The sequence below is a fragment of the Drosophila bipectinata genome, chromosome 3L, assembly GCF_030179905.1.
Source record: "Drosophila bipectinata strain 14024-0381.07 chromosome 3L, DbipHiC1v2, whole genome shotgun sequence".
Taxonomy (NCBI): Eukaryota; Metazoa; Arthropoda; class Insecta; order Diptera; family Drosophilidae; genus Drosophila; species Drosophila bipectinata.
In genome coordinates, this window is record NC_091738.1 from 5,153,934 (window position 1) to 5,176,327 (window position 22,394).

Here is a 22,394-nt window from a genome sequence, read left to right on the forward strand (position 1 = left end):
CCACTTCCGCGAGAGGCTACTGGGCTCCAGAAATCTATGCAAATTCCTGAGATTAGTAGGGGATAGGTTAAAATTTAATCCCTTAACACCCCCAAATAAGAATGCCTAGCATGTTCACTCCAGTTTTCTTTAAAATTATACACACTCAATTATATTTGCGGAATAATTCTTGAAACTATGATTGAACTTGACCCAGATCCCATTGAATTGTGTTATGAAAAGGCTATAAGAATAACTCGGTATTTGGTGTATTTAATATGGGCGGCCTGTTTCGTGAGTCTTTGGAAGTTTTTCAACAGGAAACTGACTCTTAATCAATTATGTGTACTTAGATCATAAATGGCATAAACATTTGGTACTATTTCAGTGAACTGCAGAAAATGAGAGATTGCTGGAGCTGTCTATACAAGATTTACAAGTTTGTAGGATTGGGTTTGGCGGTTTCCCTGCTGCCGATACTCTTTCTGGCAATACCTTTTGTGCTCTTGAATGCAGTTCGACAACTTCGAATCGTAAGTTCATTGATTGGCTATAAATCTCCTTTTTTCATTGATTTCTAGCATGTGATGATCCTGTTTCTGGCCGCATGGCTGGAGATGCTATTGGATCTTGTGCAATCACAACAATATCCTGCCATTAGCGATGTGGTTCGAATTTGGCAATCGGGTCTGTCCTTAAAATATTTTGAAGAAACCGTAAGTGACTAATAGATGTAACACTTTTGAGGTTAATGGTTGATCTATTATAGTATCAATGCTGTGGAGTGTTGGGTCCTAAAGACTACATAGTTTTTCAAAAACCAATCCCAGAATGGTGTTATTTGAATTACAAACTTGTACCGGAGGGCCTCTACAAAATTGGATGCTCCACTGTGAAAATGATGCCCGCTCGGAGTTATTATAACGAACTCATCTATTCTGTAGTGCAGGTAAAAAAATATAATATGCAAAAATTAGTAAATAATATAATTATTTACAATTCTTAAACAGTTTGCTTTGGTCCTGAGCATCGTCACGTACTGGAAACTACTGTTACGCATTGAGCATCATAGAGCCAGTATTTTAGATCGGAATAGAGGCTAATTATATTAACTACCAGTCTTGTATATTGTATATTTTTCTACAAAATTATTGTGAATTTATAAATTTTAGATGTAAAATAAACAAAATTAAATAAGATTTCTATTATTCTGTTACAACGTCAAGAAGAAAATTCTGAATTTTCTAAAATAAGAAGAGCCAGACAAATTGGATTCGACTTTGCTCATATTTCACAATCTGCAATCAATAACGATAAACACTTGAGTCTCGAATCCAATGTCCGGAATGGCGAATCCCAGAGTGTCCAGGGTCCAGTGTCCGGCGGTGGCATGCATATGGATGAGCCAATAAAGAAATCAACAAAGCATGTCAGACGATTGAAAAAGTATTGAAAATGCCAGGACAGCCGGAGATTTGGACACGGAATTGGTCTCCAATCCCGGACACAGGGCCCCTCGACAATCGCAACAATATGCAAATGCAGCCAAACGGCAAATATTCAAGGACATCCCCTCACCTAACCGAGTTTATATTCTTTTTATGTCCTTTCTTCCTTCCGCCCTGCACCTTCCACCCTGCCACCCTTAAGCTCCGTACATAAATTTTATTGTTGTCAACATTAAATTCTGGCAGTGGAAAAACAATTTTGCAGCATTTGAAAATCCATAAAATATGCATACAAAATTGTCCGGCGGAACGACCAACTTTATGGCTAAATAGTTTGCTCTCCGGCCCACATCGTTAATGCCGTTTTTTATGCGTGCAAGAGTGGGTGTTGTGGCGAAAACTTTTTTAGCCGTCGAACACCATAACCGTAACCATAATAACAACAACAAGTGCAAACAGAAGAGCCTGGTCAAGCTGCCGACTGACCCGCCGCAAAGTTTATACACAGGATATAGGGACAGCGAAGACCAAAGGGTCATGCGGCTCATTAAACTTTGGCCAACAATTTTTTTGTTTTCGGTTGCACCTCCCCGCCGCCGACAAAGACAAACAGAAAGTTTTGCACTAAATATTTTCATTCTGGCCAAATAAAAAAGGAGCTACGGCCGAGGGCCTGCAGTATGAAAGGGATTCCAGTTTAAGGTTCTTGGAGTGAACACAAAATTATTTGGCACACATATGCCCCATTAAACGCCAGACAAATGGAATGCCGGACTCAAGAAACAATAAAGAAAGGGTGAAAGTGTTGCTTTCGATTCAAGGTTTATGAGATGGAGTGTTTGCAGATTTAAGTACAGAACTCTGTTTTAGACTATCAAAAGGGCTTCATTAAATATTTATTTAAGCAATATTGCATTTTCATACAATACTCTAAATGGAAGAACAATTTTTGTAAAAAAAAATAAAATTTATAATAATCCAATTTGTGCAATTTTTGAAATGGAAAAATGGGCATAACTCTGCAAATACTTGACAGATTCATAAGTGATGTACCTTCCCGATCGTAGATCTTCGAGTAGATTATTTCTCCATCAAAACCTGGCAAATTATTTTTTTAGCCATTTTACCAAAATTTTCAAAGGGGTAACATCATGATTTTAGCCAAAAATTGGTCAAAATTTTGTTGGTTGGATTTTTTCAATATTTTGATGCAAATCGAAGGGGAATGGAGCTCTGATTCATAAATGGTATTTGATTTTTGGATACGTTTTGAACTAGTTAAAATATACACAAAAAATTATAGATTTTAGCAAATTAATAATATTGATAACATTTTTTGGAAAAATGTGTAGCCCTATAGCCCTATCCAATATTTCTTTCCTAAATAAGTAAAATCTTTTTTCCTTTGGGAAAATATTTATTCCAATATCACACATCTACTCTTTTATATCTTGTTTAATATTTTCTTTATCTGAATTCTAATGGACCTAGCAAATTTTTTATAATCCTTTATCCCTTTCACATTTCCCCTTCACCCACTTTATTAATTAGTTAAAAAGCGATTTCATGTTTTATGCAGCTATAACTTTTTAATCGTACGGACAAATCAACAAAGTGTCAACAAATGCGTCGGATGCGATGGGACTGTTTAGTATCCCCAGTGGGAACCGAATCCATCAAAGCTGGCATGGGCAACCACGGCAGCGGGGGAGTACTTCACGAAGGCGGCGGGGGCGGCGGCCACCACGGGAGCGGGAGCAGCGTAAACTGGAGCCGGGGCGGAGTACACGGTCTTGGCCAGAACTGGAGCCGGAGCGGCATAGACTGGAGCTGGGGCGGCGTAGGTCTTGGCGATCACGGGAGCAGGAGCAGCATAGACTGGAGCTGGGGCGGAGTACACACTCTTGGCCAGAACTGGAGCGGGAGCGGCGTACACAGTATTGGCCAGAACTGGAGCAGGAGCGGCGTACACAGTCTTAGCCACAACAGGAGCCGGGGCAGCAGCATAGATGGACTTGGTGATCACTGGAGCAGGAGCAGAGTAGAGGGTCTTCGGGGTGTAGACGTTGTTGGTGATGCGGGAGTCCACCTTGCTGACGCTCGAGTAGGGGGTGACCACGTTCTTGGAGTAGGTGGAGACAGTACCGCCGAAGGAGCGAACCACGTTCTGCTGGGTGGTACCGACGGCATCGTAGTGCGGCTGGGCCACTTTGGCGACCACCGGGTAGGAGGCAGCGTAGGTGGTGGCCGGAGCCAGGAGGCCAGCGCTGGCCACACCCACCAGAGCGCAGAAGGACAAGAGGACGTACTTGAAGGCCATGACTCTAAGTTGACTTTAAAAATCAATTAACTGAATGATGCTGGAAGTGAGCTGCAGTGGCTACTGATGCTGATCTGTTTTCAATTCGCAGTTTTTATAGCCAAAAACCTCAAACATTATGGCCAAATTTCACGGCCATCCAGCGCTTGTATGTGTGACAGATAGACTTTAGGCCTAAGCCCCAAAACTGGTTCATTGGGTCGACAAATGACTGTGCTTTTTGGCTTATTCCCGCGCTATGTCAGGCCAGCTTGGAGGCCAGTCTAAGAGCCCCGCCTCCCAGGGAAGTGAATTATTTTGAATACTATCAACAGCTCATAAATTTTCCAGTGCCCCAAAGAAACTTTTATTTGCTTGGCGTATTTTTCCATTAAATTGAGTTCTACTCGAGCAGCAAATTTTCCCTGAAACTCCCTCAACAAAAAAATGAAAGAAAGGAAGTACTTCTCAATAAGGGGATGTTCCTTGTGGCTGTCAACTTTTGTATCAGCAGGGGTGTCGGTGGTGTTGTTTATGATTTTTGTTTGTTTTTTGCTCCCCAGGGGCAACTGAATTGTTTTTTTTTTCAGGAGGGGAGATATGGATGATCAGAAAAATACATAATTTTAAGAAGGTATATGTGTAATTAATAAAACAAAAAAGTTTCGATCAGTAAATATAGGAAGAAAAAAACTTTTGACCCCCTAAACAAACAGAGCATTCAACACTTCGCTGTATGGATGTCCCAATAAAGTTATCTCCTTCTCGCATTTTTTTTTTGGCCAAGTTTGGAGAATGAATTTTCCTGCTCGGCTGCTCACGGGGCGCATGATGAATATTTATTGAAATTACAAAAGTTGACGCTGCTCCAAATTGAATTGTGTTGCCAACTTGGGATGCTTCTTACACCAGAAAGAGAGTTCTGGAAAATATTTTTGGCTCTTCCCTTTTTTTTTGGCAAATTGTTATTAATTTTACACCAGGGCTCTGAAGGTTTTGCTGGCTCTTTGGTTTGTTGCCAGCCCGCAAACCTAATTACCACGTTTAATTTATTCCAGCAAATTGGCTTTCAAGCGGTTGCGCCAATCACCGGCGACAGGTGAGCAACTCACACATCGCATTGTGGGAAGTTCAATTACCAAAGCCAGCAAAAATCACTAAAATCGAAGGAAAAAAAAATAAAAACTGGCACGCGTCCGATTCGGATGCGTATAAAAGCCGCAACATTTTGGCCAAATCAGCATCAGTCGCAGCCCAGCCAGCCTGCCATCACCACCCGAAACAATCCGTCGACTTGCCAGTCATCTTTTCAGTTGCTAGCCATGGCTTTCCGCTACCTCATCCCCCTGTGCGCCCTGCTGGCATGCGCCAACGCCGGTCTCCTGGCTGTGGCCAATCCCTCCGTAGACGCGGTGGCCGCCACCCAGCAGAATGTGGTCCGCTCCTTCGCCGGAACTGTTTCCAGCTACTCCAAGGCTGTCGATACCCCGTACTCGAGCGTGAGGAAGACCGACACCCGGATCCAGAACAACGTCTACACTCCGGCCATTGCCAAGACCACGTATGCTGCTCCTCTGTACACCCAGGCCACTCCCATTGTGGCCAAGACTGTGGCTGTCCATGCTCCGGCTCCGGTGGTCGAGAAGACTGTGTACGCTGCTCCTGCTCCTGTGGTTGCTAAGGCTGTCTATACTGCTCCTGCTCCAGTTCTGGCCAAGACTGTCTACGCTGCTCCTGCTCCCGTGATCGCCAAGACCTATGCTGCCCCAGCTCATGTTTATGCCGCTCCTGCTCCAGTAATTGCCAAGACCTATGCTGCCCCAGCTCCAGTCTACGCCGCTCCTGCTCCAGTTCTGGCCAAGACCGTCTACGCTGCTCCTGCCCCCGTCGTGGCCAAGACCGTCTATGCCGCTCCTGCCCCCGTCGTGGCCAAGACCGTGTACGCTGCTCCTGCTCCCGTGATCGCCAAGACTTATGCCGCCCCAGCTCCTGTCTATGCCGCTCCCGCTCCCGTCTTGGCCACCACTAACATTAACCACGGACCCGCTGCCACCACCTACACCCACAATGCTCCCGCCCTGGGCGTCTCCAGCTACGGCACCTCCCAGACAGTTCAGTACTCGCCCGCCGAGTCTGTTTCCCACATGAGCTTCGACGGCTTCGGCACCCACTGGGGTTTCTAAGCCTTGTTATGTCTCCGGCTATTGTTAAAGCTTCTTGTTAATGTTTGGCGGTTAATAAAGACAGAGATCGATTGTTGCAAATTAAACACCGACTCGGGTAGACCTTCCAGCGCAATTGCTCATGAGCACTGGGTCAGACTTTATTTGAGCAACTGGTTTTTGCTACATCATCATTATGGACCGCCCCGACCGCGGCCTTCAATGGGGTCTCCGAGCTATTATTTTTTTGGGCGAAGCTTTAAGCGGATTTGCGGGGGCGTGCCAGGTCGTGTGCTGGGGCCCTTTAATTGGATTCAATATTTTTCGCACACACCTTTCCCCGTCGAAACCGGAATCCCGGCTTGTGGACTTTTGCACTTGTTATAATTATTGTTGGTTAATTAACGGTTATTTATGCCAGCGTAACCGCAACGCACCATTAATCGTTTACATGCTGCCCCTCGAAGCTTAATCTTGACATTTGCCAAGAGGCCACATGTGGTCTGAATAGATGTCGATATGGATATATGGCTTGTGGCGCCCTAATATGGTCAAGTTAAATGGGTTCAATTGAATGCATTGACAGGCGATTGAAAAAGATAGAGAGCCGATCAAATGCTTGTTATGACAGTGATATTTTAGCGATCGGATTGCATAATCAAAAGTGTTATAAGACATATAGACTCTGTAGAGTGTAGGGAGATTAATGAGGGAAGCACTTTAAGCTTTTTCTTGCAATTAATCTCAAACCTCCTACATCCTACCACCTACATCTTGAGTCTAATATTTGATTCCAATTTATAAATGACACTAATGAGACATGCAATAAAGACATTCAATTCGATTCCCCCAAGACAGGTCAATGGCAATCAAATTAAATGGCAAACGTGTTCAAAATCAGAGTACGAGAATTTTTCTTTGGAAAATTAGCTGCACTTGTTGTTATTGTGGCTGGGTTTTGATTTGCAATTTGATTGCTCATACGCCCCGTGCCACAGACAGGACATTCTGCCAGATTGCCCTCATCTGAGTTGACAATTAGTCAATAATTTATTTCAATTTCATTTGGAATGCCAAGCACACTCGTACTCTACACACTCCATTGGCCTAACTGCACTTTAATTACATTTACATTCCGGCTTGAGATTGTCGGCTTGACTTTTTGCCCGAAACTGCCACAAAACGACAGACAGACAAAAACAATCCGGTATCCGGATTTCGGAATATGGGAATATGTACGGGTACGGGTACGGGATCTCAGCAATTGTTGCAATGCAATTTGGGTAAGCGAATTTTCATGATTTAAATAACAGCATTATGTGTGGCAGATTGTGGAAACTATTTAGGCGTTGGTATGTTGCACAGAGAATATTTGTATAATACTAGAGGTATTAAAAAACATTCACCTTTTTCATATCCAAAAGAATACCCCAATAATAAAACTTAAAAAACCTTATAAATTTTTCCATTCGTTATTCCCATTTTTTCTCTAAAAACTTGTTAACAAAATCATATCAATCTTATTTTTTAAACATTTTTAAACATTGTTTTCCGTGTAAATATGATGTCCTGGAAAAAATGCAGACAATGTCAGTTTGTTGTTTTCGGTTTCGTCTGACTGGCTGGCTGTATGTCTGGTATAATTAAATTATGGCTGGACATAAGACGCATAATAGGTCATAAATCAAATTTACCTATCCCACGGGTCTCTCCACGTCGGATGACACTCCAGACGCCGTCACAGACACCGTCTCCTCCTCTATAGCTTGGACATGGCCGTATCCCCCTTACTTTTCCCGCCAATTTCATGGACATTATGACGACTCTGTCTCGGCAAACAATTAGACAATTGATGCATCTGCTGTTACTGTTCTGTTCTGGCCGTCTGTTTGCATTTGAATTTGCGTTTGTGTTGCAACAATGCAGCTTTGACTCCACAGAACCTGAAAAGGGCTGTACCGTGGTCCGGATTCTGGAACCGTTGCTGGTTGCTGCCCCAATGTGGCAGAGAGACGACTGCATTTAATGTGATTCTGCTGTCAGGGGCAGTGGCAATTGCAATTGAAACATTTTGTTGGCTTGTTTTTGAACGACTGGTTTATATGTTTTAATTCAAGAACAGAGTGCTAATGGTAGAGTGTATTTTTTTGTAATCTAACAGCTTTAAAAAGAAACCTTCAAGCCTATAGAGCTATTTAACCTGTAAGCTCTTTTAAATTCTTGTTTAAAAACCTCATTTTACGGGCTCTTAAGTTTCTAAAAAAATATAGTCTAAGGACTCTGGCTAGTGGAGTGAAAGTAGAAGAAAAGAAAGCAGACCCGCTATCACGATATGTCACAGAAGCAGACAGAAAGCAAAAGCGACCATTCCTCCGCTTCTAACTGATGATACGCATCGTGAGGCTGATTAAATTTTAATTTTTAATTTAAAGGCTGTTTGTATTTTATTTGCTTTTGAGGAACAAAAAAAGAAACGCACAAGTAAAGTTGGGGGAAAACAACGCATCTTGAAGGTCGCCGCTTGGCTGTTGACTTATCATTACCTTATGCAAATTGACCTCTTACCTTTGAGCGCTTATCGGAGAGCAACTGCTGCGGGAGTTCAACCCCCACCTGGAAGGGAGGGTGGCGTTTTTCTATTTTCCCATTTTTTACCCAACATTTTCCCGCCTGCCTGCCATTGCCTGCCAAGTGCAATGTCAATGCCAAGCGATTAACATTCAATTAGCTTCTGGCTTCATCAATGATTTTATCGCAACCATTTGTGGCGAAAGGAAGTTGAAAGGGAAAGGGACAGGACCTGGCCGGGAGGTCCTGTTGCTGTGGCTGGTTTGAGTGTAAATTGTGGCAAATTATCATTAGCCTGTTGTTGCTGCTGCTGTGGGTCTGTGCGTGTCCTTACAAGGACTCCAGCAACAACATCTTCAAAAGGTTTTTATGACATCAGCAGCTGTCGTTGACAGATTATTGTGGCGATTATTTTAGCAGGACACACAGATACAAGGATCCTGCGAAGCTGGGGGAGATGTCTCTGCTTTGTGCCCTCAACTGGAAATTGTCAACAGTGTTGTTGGCATAGCTGCTGGCCGCTTTGTAGTCCTTCTTGCTTTCACATACACATGTGGCAAGGAGTTACCCATGTAACCCAAGTCATCTACTTGAACATCTTGCGGCTAAGAACTCGTAAATAACAAACTAAAAATGGTTTAAAAATGTTATCATTCATTGCTATAAATAACCATTCCCTCTTATAAACAAATGATTTACCTCTTAATTTAAAGAATGAGTATTACTTGTTTATTTTGTCATTCTTAGTTTCGAATCATTTGAAATTTTCAGTGAAATGTGCTTTTGTCCCACCATCGGTCTTAAATTTATGGTCATACTGCTACTAGCAATCTCCGCAGTGAGTTGGTCACTCTAGTGTTTCCGGTCCACCACTATTTTACAATACTTGCAGACCTTCAACTTCTTGGACTCGATTGAGGACATTTACAATATCCTAACCGTAAGGAAGCATGTGATTTTGCTTTGTATAAGCATGTCCATAGGTCTAATCTGCGCATTTTCCTCGTTTGTGGGAGTTTATGCACTCTACTACGAAAAAATTCGTATGTTCCAAGTGGTGTGTGTTTTGTTGTCTCTTGATCATAACCTAAAATATTGGAAGTTACTTTCAGTTTCTGTTGGTGTTGATAGCTTATTGTCTGTGCAAGCTTATCCTTTGGATCATCTGTGGGAATCTATTGGGAGAAGTGAATTACTTAGTCACGCATCTGTGGTTTCAGCTCAGTATGTTATCAACGGTATGCCAAATTAATGCACTTTTTCAAGTTCCATAACAACTATACAATTTTAAAGCTTTTCTCGTTGATTGGAACTACCCTGCTCTGCATGAGATTCCACGAGCTCAGTGAAGACGACGTTTAAAACAGACATTTTATAAATTGTATGTGCTTTGAAAATTATTAAAGTAGTAATACCTGCTACTTCCTTCATATTTTATTTTGATAAAAAAAATTAACACAAAAACAAACTAGTTTTGGGAATGTGCATGAAGCACAGCCTTATCCTGCACAAAATTGCAGTAGTGACCTTGATAATCCTTAACGCAGTAAGTCGGTTATATGCTAAACGTGAATTCCCAAATAATCATAGCCATTCTCTCAGTTCATAGACACCTATGAAATATGCGAAAACAGTAAAAGTATAATTAAATCGACTGAGTCATATCATTTCCCCGTACGTATCATATCCTTCATCACCAATGGGCTTCAAATTTGCTTCTCCATGGCCGGGATTTATGCAATTATCACGGAAAAATTATATATTTTGCTAGCTGTGAGTCTCTCTATTAAATTTTTGTTTCAAAACCTAGTCATTCAAAATATTTTCAGTTTCTGGTGGCCATAGTAGTGTATTGCTTCACTAAAATGGTCGTGTGGGTTGTTTGCGGAAACTATCTGGATAAGGTGGATCCCTTTTTTGATCACCGCTTATTTCAGCTTGGATTCGTTTCGGCGGTTAGGAAACTATGTTCTTTAAAACTTTAATGAAAAAAAATAATTTAAACTTTATTTTAGTTGCTCAGCCTTTGTTTCTCTTCACTTTTGTGGATGCGGCTCGATGAGATGCATAGAGAATGATACCAAGAATCAAGCAACAATTGCACAATTTTAAATATTTTTAAATTTTATCTAAAAATTTAATGTACGATATTTTTTAAAACAATTTTAGAACTATGAATACTTCAACAACATAATGATATAAAAGATGGAAATACTCCGTGTGCCTTTCAAGTTAGGCTTTCATTTTCTTAACCTGCAGGATCAGCTATTCTACATGATTGAAACTAAAGATGGGCACGTATCCATCTCTTATTAGAGATACTCAGCTCTGCAGAGCTTAGAATTTTAGAACCCAAAAACACTAGTATTTTATACATTTTATTTTCTTGGATAGTCACTATAGTAGTAAGGCTTGCTACTTCCTTCATATTTAATAAATTTTAAAAAAATATATATAAAAATTCACACAAAATAATAAAATTTTTGTAATGTGTCAAAAGTGGAGCCTTATTTTTCACAAAATTGCAGTAGTGTCCTTAATAATCCTCACCGCAGTGAGTCTACGCCATTATAAATTTGAATTTCCAAATCTCTAAATTAGATTCCCAGCTTATAGAATTCTTGGAACTATACGAATACAGTAAAGATGTGATTGAATTGGTTGAGAGACCCCACTTCGCCACTTGTGTCGTTAATTTCATCACCAATGGGTTTCTAATTGGTTTCTCGATTGTTGCCATTTGTGGATTTATTTATGAACAGATAACTATTTTGAAAACTGTGAGACCCTCTGAGAAAATTTGGTATCAGGTCCCTTAAAATATCCTTTAAAATATCCCTTAGTTTTTGGTGGCCATAGTACTGTGTTGTTTTACTAAAATGGTCGTGTGGGTTGTTTGCGGAAACTATTTGGATAATGTGGATCCCCATTTTGATCATCGCTTATTTCAGCTGGGAATGGTTTTGGCGGTTGAATATTTTGAAGGGAATTAATGAATGTTTAATAATTTTAATCTTTATTTTAGTTGATGAACCTTTATTTCTCCTCACGTTTATGCATGCGAATCTATGACCGTCAAAGGGAATGATTTAAAGGAACTATAAGGAAAAACCATTCCACTTTAACAAATTGTTTTTTCAAATTTAATGTTTAATTTTTGGTAATGGAGCAAAAAAAATGGAATGTTTTTAATTATGTTGCCTTAATTAAAAGTATTCAAATTTTATGTTCCATTACCAAAAATAATAAACAAAATTATATTCAAGATACAATGTATCCTTTCTTCTCCAACCTGAATTTCCTACATAACCTTATATGCATTAATACTCCCCTTTGAAAAGCCGCAAAGTGTTGATAAAGTTTTTGATATCCGAAGGCTGGGATGGGTTGGGCTGGGTAATCAAATTACATGGTAAATTATGGACACCCGCAGGACCATAATGGCAGCCAATAAAGATGACAACGATACGATAAGCGCGACCAGAAGCGGAAACCGGGACACTCTGTCCCCTGCCATTGAAGATAAACAAGGCAAAGGGGCCAAAGGTCAATGGGGAGGAGTCGTCATTGGCTGGCTTTAAATGAAATTTAACGATGCACACAAATAATGATACTTTGCATTTTAAAACACTTTGGCCAGTCGGTCAGAAGCCAGGCCAGGACATTCGATTGGGGGACGACAAGCAATGCTCATTACACGCATTTCGTTTGACACTTTTATTGGCTGGAGGAGAGTTCCAAAGGATGTGGGGCGAGCGTTCCCCTGCCGCTGAATGCGGGTCATTTAATGGCCAAGAACGGATGCCGATAAGCGCATTAAATTTGTTCAGCCATAAAGTCGCCGGCCACATCACTCAGCATTTGGCCAATTACGCAAATAAAAGTACGAGTACGAGTGTACGCCCCACTTCGCGGCGAACGTGTCAAGTGATGGAAAAAATGCAGCGGACTTCAAGGATGTTCTGGAGTGGCTCATTAGAGGTGTGTTCGCTGCCCCGGAGGTGTTTCTGACAAATTGTGTGGAAAAACGCACTCAGAGACACACATTTTGTCTCTTGGCCTCATTAAATTTTTCCTCTAAAATATGATTGTATAATAACCGCTACTCTTCGTTCGCATTAATGTCTAAAAATGAATTTCAAGTATTAGAAAAGATTTTTTCATCTTTTTATTTTCACAAATGGCATAATTAAAGGCGAGGCTTGATCTGCCCCCGGCAATACTCGCCGGATGCTCCAGTGGGTCGAGGTAGGGATGTTGAGTGGCAAGTAAGTGGTTTGGGACCATAACAGCGTGTCGTTTCGTCGTTGTCCTTGTCGTCCAGGCGCATGTCCTGCGGCTGATTAAAATCTATTAGAGTCAAAGAGATGTAAGACACTGTGCAGGCGGCATTTGCTTTCTACAAATTGGATGAGGGCCAGCCGGAGGAGGAGGATACTTTGGCCAATGACTTGCCATGTAAATGTCGCCAACGAAGGCAGCGAAATGGAAATGCATGTGGCGAAAACTTGCAACTTGTCCTCGAGAAGAGTATAACGTTTTAAGGATATTTATGGTAATACTAGAACAAAATATTAAATAAATTATTACTTATAAGAAAATATAGTTATAAGTATAGGCATTAGTATAAGGTAACGAAAATTAAATCAATTGTACATTATGATGTAAAAGATTTTTTACTTTAGTAAAGGGGGACTGTCCAGGAAATACTGTATTTTAATCTTTTCAAAAGTAAGTGTATTTAAAATACATTAATTTCCAAAAATAGACTTTCTTTTCTATTGTTCTTGACAAAAGTCGCACACAAAAACTTTCCAATGCAAAGTTTTCAACGGAAATTGTGCAGCTGTTTTGTGTGCGTCTTTGGCCTTAAATATCTTAAATATCCCGGCGACGAGCCCTGGCGAGGCTTGTAAAAGCAAATTTGTTGAAATATTCATTTAATGGCTGGCATGCCTGCGAATATGTACTATCAGCATGTGCCGAGCGGTGCTTTCAATATGATTTTTCATGATTAAAGCGCGTGTGCCCGACCGGCCACGTTTTTATCGGTCGAAAGACATTTGCCGGAACGAGGCCCGGACTTCGATAGGAATTTTCTTATAAATTGTCGCCCCCAACAAATGGATGGGGGTGCACACACACCCAACTGCCGTAATAAAGTGATTTTAAAGGGCACTTTCTCGCACTTCCCTTCCGAGTCGATGGGTATGCGTAAAATTTCCATTTGTGCCAGGCACTCAACTTTATTGAACTTGATGTGGAGACAGCGATAATGTTTGTCTGATAGAGCTCCTGCCGAGGCACATGTGTTCTTCTGCTCCCCGCCCACCCTTGATGAACCTAGATGTCCTGGCTTTACAATTCATTAAAAATTTATATAAACGAAATGAACAATGGCCAGCGATTGCAATATACTTTTTAACTTCAATATGCACTTAAAGGTTAGTTCGTTCTCTTTTGTAAGGATATCATATTAAGGATATAAGGTAAATATATGTAGTTTATATACGATTATGATGTGCAGGTTTTTAGCCGTTGTCCCTGACACTTTATTAACTGCTAGTTGGCAATAACGCCAAGTCATAAACTGCTCATCAGTCTTGCAAGGCCGTGGTGTCCCGCTCCAACGGTAATTATGCGCAACGCTCGTCGCCGTTGCAAAAGTTGTGCTATCACAACTCATTGTCCCCGTCCTTGTTGTTGTCTCGCCGGGCAGGAAGTGGCAGCGGCAAAAGCCGGCGGCAAAACATGCCACCAAACGAGACGCAGGACGGGGCTGGGTGGTTGCAACTACGATGGGTGATGGGTGGTGTTGGGTGGTTGGTACGCCATGCTGTCTGTGCCTTTTGCCTTTTGACGCTGATAATGCAATTTCCGCCAACTCCCCTTTTATCCATCCCTCTCGGCGTAATTTACAGCTATGCAATGTTTCATTTCAACTGCGCCCTTTTGGCCGCCTTTTAAAGATAAGTCAGTCCAACCAGCCCAGCCTGGCCGGCGGAGACAATCAACGTGGCTAGCTGACTAGCTAGCTGGCTGGCTGTTTGCTATTTATCTACATAAAGTTAATTGAAAACATTCAAATACCAGGGCGACTGCGTGATGTGTCAACATCTTTTGGTGTCGCATAATCCCAAACCGTCCGAGTGAGCCATTCCTGGCCAGGCACCTATTCCATGGCCAGAGAATGGTGAGAAAACTAAAGTTTTGTGGCTAAAAGATACCTAGCAATGAAAGGGGGTATTACGTTACTGCCAACTGGTTTTAAGACAAGGTCAATTATACCATCTTATGGTTAAAAATCAGAAGAAAAAATATGAAAAAACTCTGCATTAAAAATCACTTTTAAATGGAAGTGTATAACTCCCCTTGGCTAAGGATTTCAACAACCAGGATATACCCCAAAGAACCCCCAAATACCTCACAAAACAGCTATGAACAATGGGAATGGAAAGCATTGCGCTTTTCTCTGTGTTTTCCTCGCCATCGTCGTCTTTATTACAAATTGGTTTTGTGCACCACCACCACCATCATCACCACCACTCGCATGTTTCGTGCGCAATTTGCACCACTGAAATGAATATGGAGTGGAGTACAAGAGGGGCAGCACAAAAAAAAAACAGAAAAACTCTCGACAAATGTGCTGAAAAAATAAATTGCAACACACGACCAAAAGGTGGCCCAAAAGTGGGCGGGAAACGTGTCCAACTGGCCACGTTAACGAAGTGAAATCGAAAGTTTCGACTGCGGTCAACCTGAGGGGACATTGTCATTGTCTATGGATATATCCACGTCTGGGTTTCTATATCTCCCAGCGGACTGTCAGATTGAATGGTTTATGTGTGACACCTTTGACCGGTCATCGAGGTGTTTTCCCATTTGGTTTGGGGCTTTTTCTCCGCCAGACGATGTAAATTAAAGAGAGACACAGTACAGGCTTTAACATTCCGAAGCGAATATACACTTTAAGGTGCATTAAAATCCAAAAATAGAAATCCTTTTTTAGAAACACTCTCGTTCCGGTTTCACAATGAAAATGTCTGCTGCCTGATTTCCGGTTTCTTTTATTTGGCCAGCAAAAGTCACGTGGCATTCATAATTCTTAAAATGACGCCATCAGAAATTATGTAGCAATGCTAAGTGCACCCAAACAGCTGTCCCCCGCTTTTCGCCGGGGCACCCGACCTGGATCCCCCTTGGAAATCCTACGTGACCGGCATTCGTTGTGCCAAAAAGTATGCTACGATTTTTTGGGTTCAGCTTCCCATCAGGGTGGAAGGTCCTGCTTCCCTAGCTGGCCAAACAATGGCGAATTGATTTCGGATTTTGGCCAAGTGCAAGCTGATTATGGAATTAAAACATATTTCTGCTCCCGGAGAACTTAAAACTTTAAGTGGCAAAGGTTGTTGCTGGGTCCTCAGTACGTGACATTCTTTTCCTTTCCGAGTTTATCACGTGACAAGTTTTTCCAGTTTTTCGCCGGCACAGAGGGAATGCGTTTCATTTTCATTGTGTGGGAGCTCCAGTCGAGAAAAAAAAATAACTTTTCATGTGTGGGTTTGGGGGGAACAAAAAAAAGCAAATGAATAAGCAAACGAAACTACAAAGAAGTTAACTCCACAAAGGCGAGCTGCGAAAGTGAACTTGGGTTACAAAAGGAGGGAGAGCTGGTGAGAACTCAGATAAATAACATTCAATGGGAAAACACAGAGAGAAAAGGGGGGAAAAAATAAACAATACGCCTTTTGAAATGCTAAACGTACCACTCACACACACACACTGAGAAGCTCATAGATATGGCCGGAGGGCGTTCTTCACACATTTTGCAAGGACGCCTCGCAGGACTCGTGCTCGTGTTGTATGTTTTTTTTATTAGCACTCCCCCACACATCCGTGAGATACTTTGCCATCCGTTTATCTTGTTACCTTGCAACCGCTCAGTGCCAAAAACATTCATCTTGTCGTATTTATTTTGTAGCGCATTAATTTCGCCTCGTGCCTGGGCCAGAATTGACTTATTTGCATTCGTTTTTAATTTGTTCCAACATCAATAGGGTAAACACACACAGAAAAAAGCCTAAATAAAGGGGATGCTGCCTCAAAGATAGCCACAGGTGCTGCAAGTGTCAAAGTTGTGATTGATGGAAGGCTAAGGACCTGCCATCAAAATTATGGGATTTATTCTTAAAACTTTTTTGGGCAGATGATATGATTTTTTACCATAAGCTGAGTAAGGCTTTGATTAGCACTCTCCTTGATTTAATTTTTTATTCAAGGATATGTTTTTACATAGTCTTGGTTTCTAATACATCACAAAAGACACCATTAATAATCATTAATAATAAACCATCTCACTTTCCAATAATGGATCCAAGTTGAAGCCCTAAAACAAGAGTTCAATAGTTCAAAAAAGCAATTTAATTTAAGCCACTTAAATGACTAGATACCTTCCATTGCCAATGTGAAATATCAACCGAAACTAAAAAATTCAAAAGCCAAATGAAATGATATTAGCCACACGGCCGCAGTTTTCGCTTCATGGAACACGACGACAGACAAAATGCATTTTTCATAAAGCAGACAGCGATAGGAGGGGGCCCTGTTTTGGGAGGATTTTCCGGGGAGAACTACCTGTAGAAGTCTATCGACAAGCAACCGGCAAACAATGGTGAGTGGAAAACGGTGGATACCAGGTAGAGGAAAGCTGAAAATGGAAAATGGGGAAATGGCCAAGAGCGCAAAATGTCAACCGAAATTGCGATTGCGTTAAAACTCTATAAATACCAGAGTAACATGCGAGTCCGGCCAAAAAGGACATGCCGATATGGCAACAACACAATCTAATCCGGTTATTGCATTTTAAATGCGCCGCAAGCTCTCCCAGACCCGGGGCGTGGCTTGTCAGGATTTCGCATTAAATTATTTGCCAGGCAATTACAACAGCCTGACATTGAAGTCGAGTACTTCATTGCTCGGATCACATTAATATGCAGAGAAGTTGTGGCATCAGTGTTTGTAATTCGTAATACGCTTATCAGGAAGCCAGCATGAGCCAAGTCATGCATCCTCCAGCCCAACTCTTTTCAAATTTTAATGTAATTTAACAGCATATTAAACAGCAGGAGTCTGCGGCTGGAAAGCCACAAAAAGCCAGGCGTCGAGTGTGTGGGGAGGTCCTGCAACAGTTGCTGCTCATGGCCGCAAAATTTTAGAGTTGCAGATGCCACACTTGGCAAACTTGCAGATGAAGATACCAGGTGCCGTTTGTGGGAGAATGCACAGGAAGAAATCTAACCACTAGTATAAGTGCAAGTCCCAGTGGCAGTATAAGTATCTGACTCGCAGAATGGCTAATCAATTGGGCGCACATTGAACACAAATCAAATTGCAAACTTGCCGCGTCCAATGATTTTTCGCAAAGAAACTTTTCGCCCCCGACATCACTTTCCTTTGGCTACCGATTCCCCGTTTCCTGTTAGAGATCAACTTTTGCTCAATTTGATTTTTCAACAAAATAGGAAGAAGTTTTTGCCTTTTTACCTGCCCTTTTGTGTGCGTCGACTTTCTGCTTGTCGTTAAACAAACTTATCCAATAAAACTTTTGTCAACATTGATTTAAGGCTAAAGAGGGTGCATATTATGGGGAGAATTCAAGAAGAGGGATTTGAAAATTATTTGACATTTCGTTGGCTTTTAGCATAAGTCAAAAAAATGGTAGAATCAGGGGTTTTAAATACTTGCCAGTAGGTAGTTATCTTACTTAAAGGTCAAAGTCTAAAATCTTTTCTAAATAAGCATATTATTCTCAGGTTAGGTGTTGAATTATCTCTGTTTACCTGAAAACTCCAAGTCACTTACAAACTCGTTGAGAATCATTTTTAATATTAGCTTGAGTTGGAGCTTGAGTTTGAGTTTGCTTTTGCCTTGTTTTTCGAACAAACAAACGGAAAGTGTTGGCCAGGCCGCATAAGTAGACCAGTCCAGAGAACTTTACCATTGCAACGTGATGCTTTCTTTTGTTTTTTTTTTGTATATGTTGTTGTTGGGGAAAATGCATTTACTGAGGCAGCTTCAGCAGCTTGTATATCCACTTCTACTTAAGACTTTAATAGTTTCAAAAGTTTTCTGCGCACCGACTTAAGTACTAGTGTGTAGCTACTGATACTCCCTTTTAGGAGCCAGGATTTCTTCGAGGTAGTGCTTAAAATAACTGTAAAACTGCCAACATAAATCTGGCCACAACATCCTTTATTTTGCCACCAAGAAAGCCAGGGCCAATGGCCCAAGTTAATGCCATGCCGGCCACGTAAAGACTTAAAGAGGACCAATGGTTGTGGAGGACAACGGATGAGAAATCTCGACGAAATTAAAAAGTTCTCCCCAGGCGCAGGAGAAGCAACAAATTGACGCGTATCCTTTGCATATTGAATAAAAGTCAAATTGTGTTTGGCATATTAAGCGGGAATCATTCGGCGATTCCCATCGAAAATCGAAAGCAAATCCCTACCCCGGCCAGGGAATAAAAAATAAAAAGCCTGTTTGTCTGGGAAACAGAAAAGTGATTTTTCTTGTCGGGCTTACGGATTAGCGATGCAGCAATTTTCCCAAAAGATTCAGCGATTTTTGTCCAATAAGTTTTAGAGTTTGTAGATGCTACTTAAAGCAGTCTACAATGATTTTCTTTAAATTATATTTTCCATAATGTATCTGAATAATAAACACTATGAAATGGTATGTTTTTCAATCTCAAATATCACTATTTGTTTGACTTTACTATTGACACTACTTGTCGAGGACATAACCCTATTGACATTTAATTACTCGTGTTATTATGGCAAAAATCGCGTTACAAACATTTTGTATAAATATTTCCTCTATTTTCCGCTGTAATTCAAGCTTATGGAATGTGTGTCAAGCTTCGAACATGGACCTAACCGCAATATTTTATCCAATTGCGTATTTTACAGAAAGGCTCTCTGCGAGGGTGACTCCAGAATATTGAAGTGCCATTTTTTTTAAATATATTTCTATAGACATAGTCTTTTATTTTTGTAGTTTTTAAAAGTATATTCTTTAATTAAATATAAATAATTTAATATTTATTAAATAAATATGATTTAAATCACACCCCGTGGTATCAAAGTTTTGCAAATGGGCCATAAATTTTCCGCATTTCCATATAGACATGCCAAATTTACAAGTGGTCAGTGGCAGCGACGCTAATGAGCCAAACGCAATGCAAATTGATGGCCCTTTTTGTCAGCCCCGCCCCATCATTCCTGTTACGCCTCCGCTGTTGTGGCTTAAGGGATTAGTATCATTATGCAGAGTTTATTTGTTTTTCTGCAAAAGTGCTGGGGGGGCATGAAATTTCACGTAATTGTTTTTAATTTCCATGCATTTTTAATTCAACATTTAGCATTTCTCGCGCGGCAGCATCCTTGTGTAAAACTCATCTAAATTCCAGCTACAGGTTATGAGACTCCTGGGGCCTCAAGGACCCTTTTCCCGAGTCCTGGAGTCGCCATTTGAGCCGCGTCTACTCGTCTACTTTAAAGTGCTAATGAGCGGGAGACGCCAGTAATTATGCAAATTTTTTAATGAGCGTGTAATTTGTGGGAAAGGTTCGAGCAACAAGTGGATCGCATCTTGGTCGATGAAAGGAGCCTTATTTTGACCTAGAACTCTCAGCCCATTTAGATACTTCGTCCTTGCTTCCTGGAACCCAAACTCCTTTATTTTGTAAGCTTCCGGCTCGGTTATCCTTTGAATGGAACTGAACTGAGCTCGTGCTACTGCTGGCAGTTGGTCTTTAGATTTATACAGATTTTGTCAAACACAACATGAATTTGCACTTTTACTCACAAAAACACACACATGCGAGAGTTCGACGAAGAAAGCGAGAAAAGAGAGAGCGGTGAAAGCCGATTTGCTGGCATTCAACTGAAGTGGCCCGCCTGCATTACGGCTAAATCCTTTTGGGCCACTTTTCACATATGGCTGAAAGAGATTTCCGCCGATTTCAAAGCCCAATTACTGTTAAAGATTTTTTTACTTTATAACTTACTTTATAACTTATAACCTTATAACATTACTTTTACTTTATTTATAAAAAACTTTCATAACCCATGTTTTCAACAATATATATTTTAATAATTTACGGCAACTGCCTTTTTCAGTTAGCCCTATGAATAAATGGCCACAGACCCTACCCATTTACCCTTTCATTCCCGACTGGTGTCAGAATGCAAATGCAGATTTTTAAGCCTTGTGGCAGTATTTATTTTTTCCTTTTTGTTGCAACAAACAGATTGTAAACAAATAAATGCCGCCAGCAGACACAGAATGCATTCAGTGGTCAGTGGTCAGGATTCAGGCCAGAAGGAATGCCTTGGGGTTGCATTGTTGCAGTGGCAGTTGTCGATGTTGCAGCTACATTTCATTCGATATTTCGTTCTCCATGCATTTCACTTTACATCCGAACATCCGTGTGGAGCGAAACCTTTTTCGCACTTAAGTGGTTAAATTGGCTGTGATAAATTGTTGCAGAGTCAAAGTTGTTGCCACTGCGGGGGGCGATGCCTCAAGTCACATGTGTGGCCGTTGGGGGTGGCTGGGTGGCGGGGCGGAAAGTGCGTGATAAGCCCACAAGGACATAAAAGTAAGAGGCTGACACTCGCTCCGCTCATCTGCTTATTCATTGAGTGCCTGGTGCTGACAGTAATCATAACGCAGTCATCAGCTCGTATTATTTCAGCCGCCTGACATATGACATCTGGGAAATGGGGGCTCCGACCTACGGCAGGCTAAGAACCTTCGAGGTGGACCATTAATATGAGAGAGGGTAGAGATACACTAACGAAAAAGCATATAGAAATCACATGTAATATATATTGGGATAAGAAATTAATTTAATAGGTACAAGATACCTAGAAAATCATCTCCAAAATCCATTTCGACTTTTATATATTTTATTTTTAGATTTTTGTATAAAATACTTACTTTTAAGTGCATTAATCATAATGGGTGATGCCTAATGGGTAACAGTTATGTGGCGGTGGCTAAAGGGGCTTCTAAGGGGTGGCTAAAAGGCATCCAATGAGCGGTTAATGGGCGGTGGGCGTGCCTGAGACTGATGGCAACCTTTTAGCTGCAGTAACCAAATTAAAAGTCTAGCCAGGAGTCGTTCATCACGATTAGCAATGGAATTATTAGCGAGGAATGCTCCACTCCACCTTTAAGTTTTCAAACAATTTCCACCGACTCCAGCCAGTAAGCAAATTTTCGCGCTTATCGCTTCACTCACATCAGACAATCTTGATGTGCATATCATTTTTATGGGCAATTCATGCAAAATGCTTCCCATTGCCAACAGCAGAAGGAAGAACCGCAATGGCCAAGTCGACAATGGCGGGTAGTACTTATGGCTATATGGCATTGGTAAACACCCTTCCAGAAAATATACAATTTATAAAAACTATGTGCTAGGCTATACGAGAAGGCTATAACTAATATCATCTTTTAAAGGAAATTTGATTTAAAAAATAGTTTAAAAAACCAATTCTATGGAAAAGTAAGCCATTTTGTGTTCATTTCTTTAGTCCTCTTGGTCCTTCGAGCCTCCTCTTCGGGTTGCGTTTTTTTCTTACCTTGTCGGCTGACCGAATGCATTTGGAATTTATAGGCAAAGCTACAGATATTCACATTTTCGTAAGTACTTTGCGATTTTATCAAAAATATTAAAGCTTCAGGTCTTTGGACTTAGATCTTGAGTTTTTTTAGTTTAGTTATTTAATAAATGGACTATAATTATACTAAAAAGACCTAATCTCATGAAAATATCTGTAAGTGTGTGTATCTATGTGTCTAAATATCCGAGTGTTTTTTGCAAACCTTGTATCTGCAACCGAGGCAAACAATGGGAATGTAAATTGT

General features: G+C 41.0%; 4 protein-coding genes across 8 annotated transcripts; 3 read left to right on the forward strand and 1 right to left on the reverse strand.

Moving 5' to 3' along the window:
* The first annotated feature begins 94 nt into the window (after positions 1-94).
* On the forward strand, positions 95-1,178 carry Tsp66A (Tetraspanin 66A). Of its 2 annotated transcripts, none has more exons than XM_017244758.3 (5): positions 95-273; positions 333-512; positions 561-695; positions 749-928; positions 990-1,178. In XM_017244758.3, the coding sequence occupies exons 1-5, from the start codon at positions 178-180 to the stop codon at positions 1,080-1,082; spliced, it is 684 nt and encodes a 227-aa protein (XP_017100247.2). In that variant the 5' UTR covers positions 95-177; the 3' UTR covers positions 1,083-1,178. The 2 variants fall into 2 exon arrangements, with proteins under 2 accessions (XP_017100247.2, XP_070136021.1); XM_070279920.1 differs by having other exon boundaries at positions 119-273; positions 368-512.
* Positions 1,179-3,075: 1,897 nt separating this feature from the next.
* LOC108127617 (cuticle protein 76) lies at positions 3,076-3,798 on the reverse strand. The gene has a single exon (XM_017244767.3). It carries the CDS (start codon positions 3,745-3,747, stop codon positions 3,076-3,078), a length of 672 nt encoding a protein of 223 aa, XP_017100256.2. The 5' UTR covers positions 3,748-3,798.
* A 1,185-nt stretch (positions 3,799-4,983) lies between these two features.
* LOC108127591 (cuticle protein 16.5) lies at positions 4,984-5,969 on the forward strand. The gene has a single exon (XM_017244726.3). It carries the CDS (start codon positions 5,049-5,051, stop codon positions 5,907-5,909), a length of 861 nt encoding a protein of 286 aa, XP_017100215.2. The 5' UTR covers positions 4,984-5,048; the 3' UTR covers positions 5,910-5,969.
* A 3,175-nt stretch (positions 5,970-9,144) lies between these two features.
* LOC108127604 (uncharacterized) lies at positions 9,145-10,687 on the forward strand. Of its 4 annotated transcripts, none has more exons than XM_070280295.1 (7): positions 9,145-9,294; positions 9,349-9,396; positions 9,569-9,694; positions 9,750-10,002; positions 10,059-10,229; positions 10,286-10,411; positions 10,472-10,687. In XM_070280295.1, exons 1-4 carry the CDS (start codon positions 9,232-9,234, stop codon positions 9,816-9,818), a joined length of 306 nt encoding a protein of 101 aa, XP_070136396.1. In that variant the 5' UTR covers positions 9,145-9,231; the 3' UTR covers positions 9,819-10,002; positions 10,059-10,229; positions 10,286-10,411; positions 10,472-10,687. The 4 variants fall into 4 exon arrangements, with proteins under 4 accessions (XP_070136396.1, XP_070136394.1, XP_070136395.1 ...); XM_070280293.1 differs by having other exon boundaries at positions 9,147-9,294; positions 9,349-9,510; XM_070280294.1 differs by having other exon boundaries at positions 9,147-9,294; positions 9,349-9,499.
* The last annotated feature ends 11,707 nt before the right edge of the window (positions 10,688-22,394 follow it).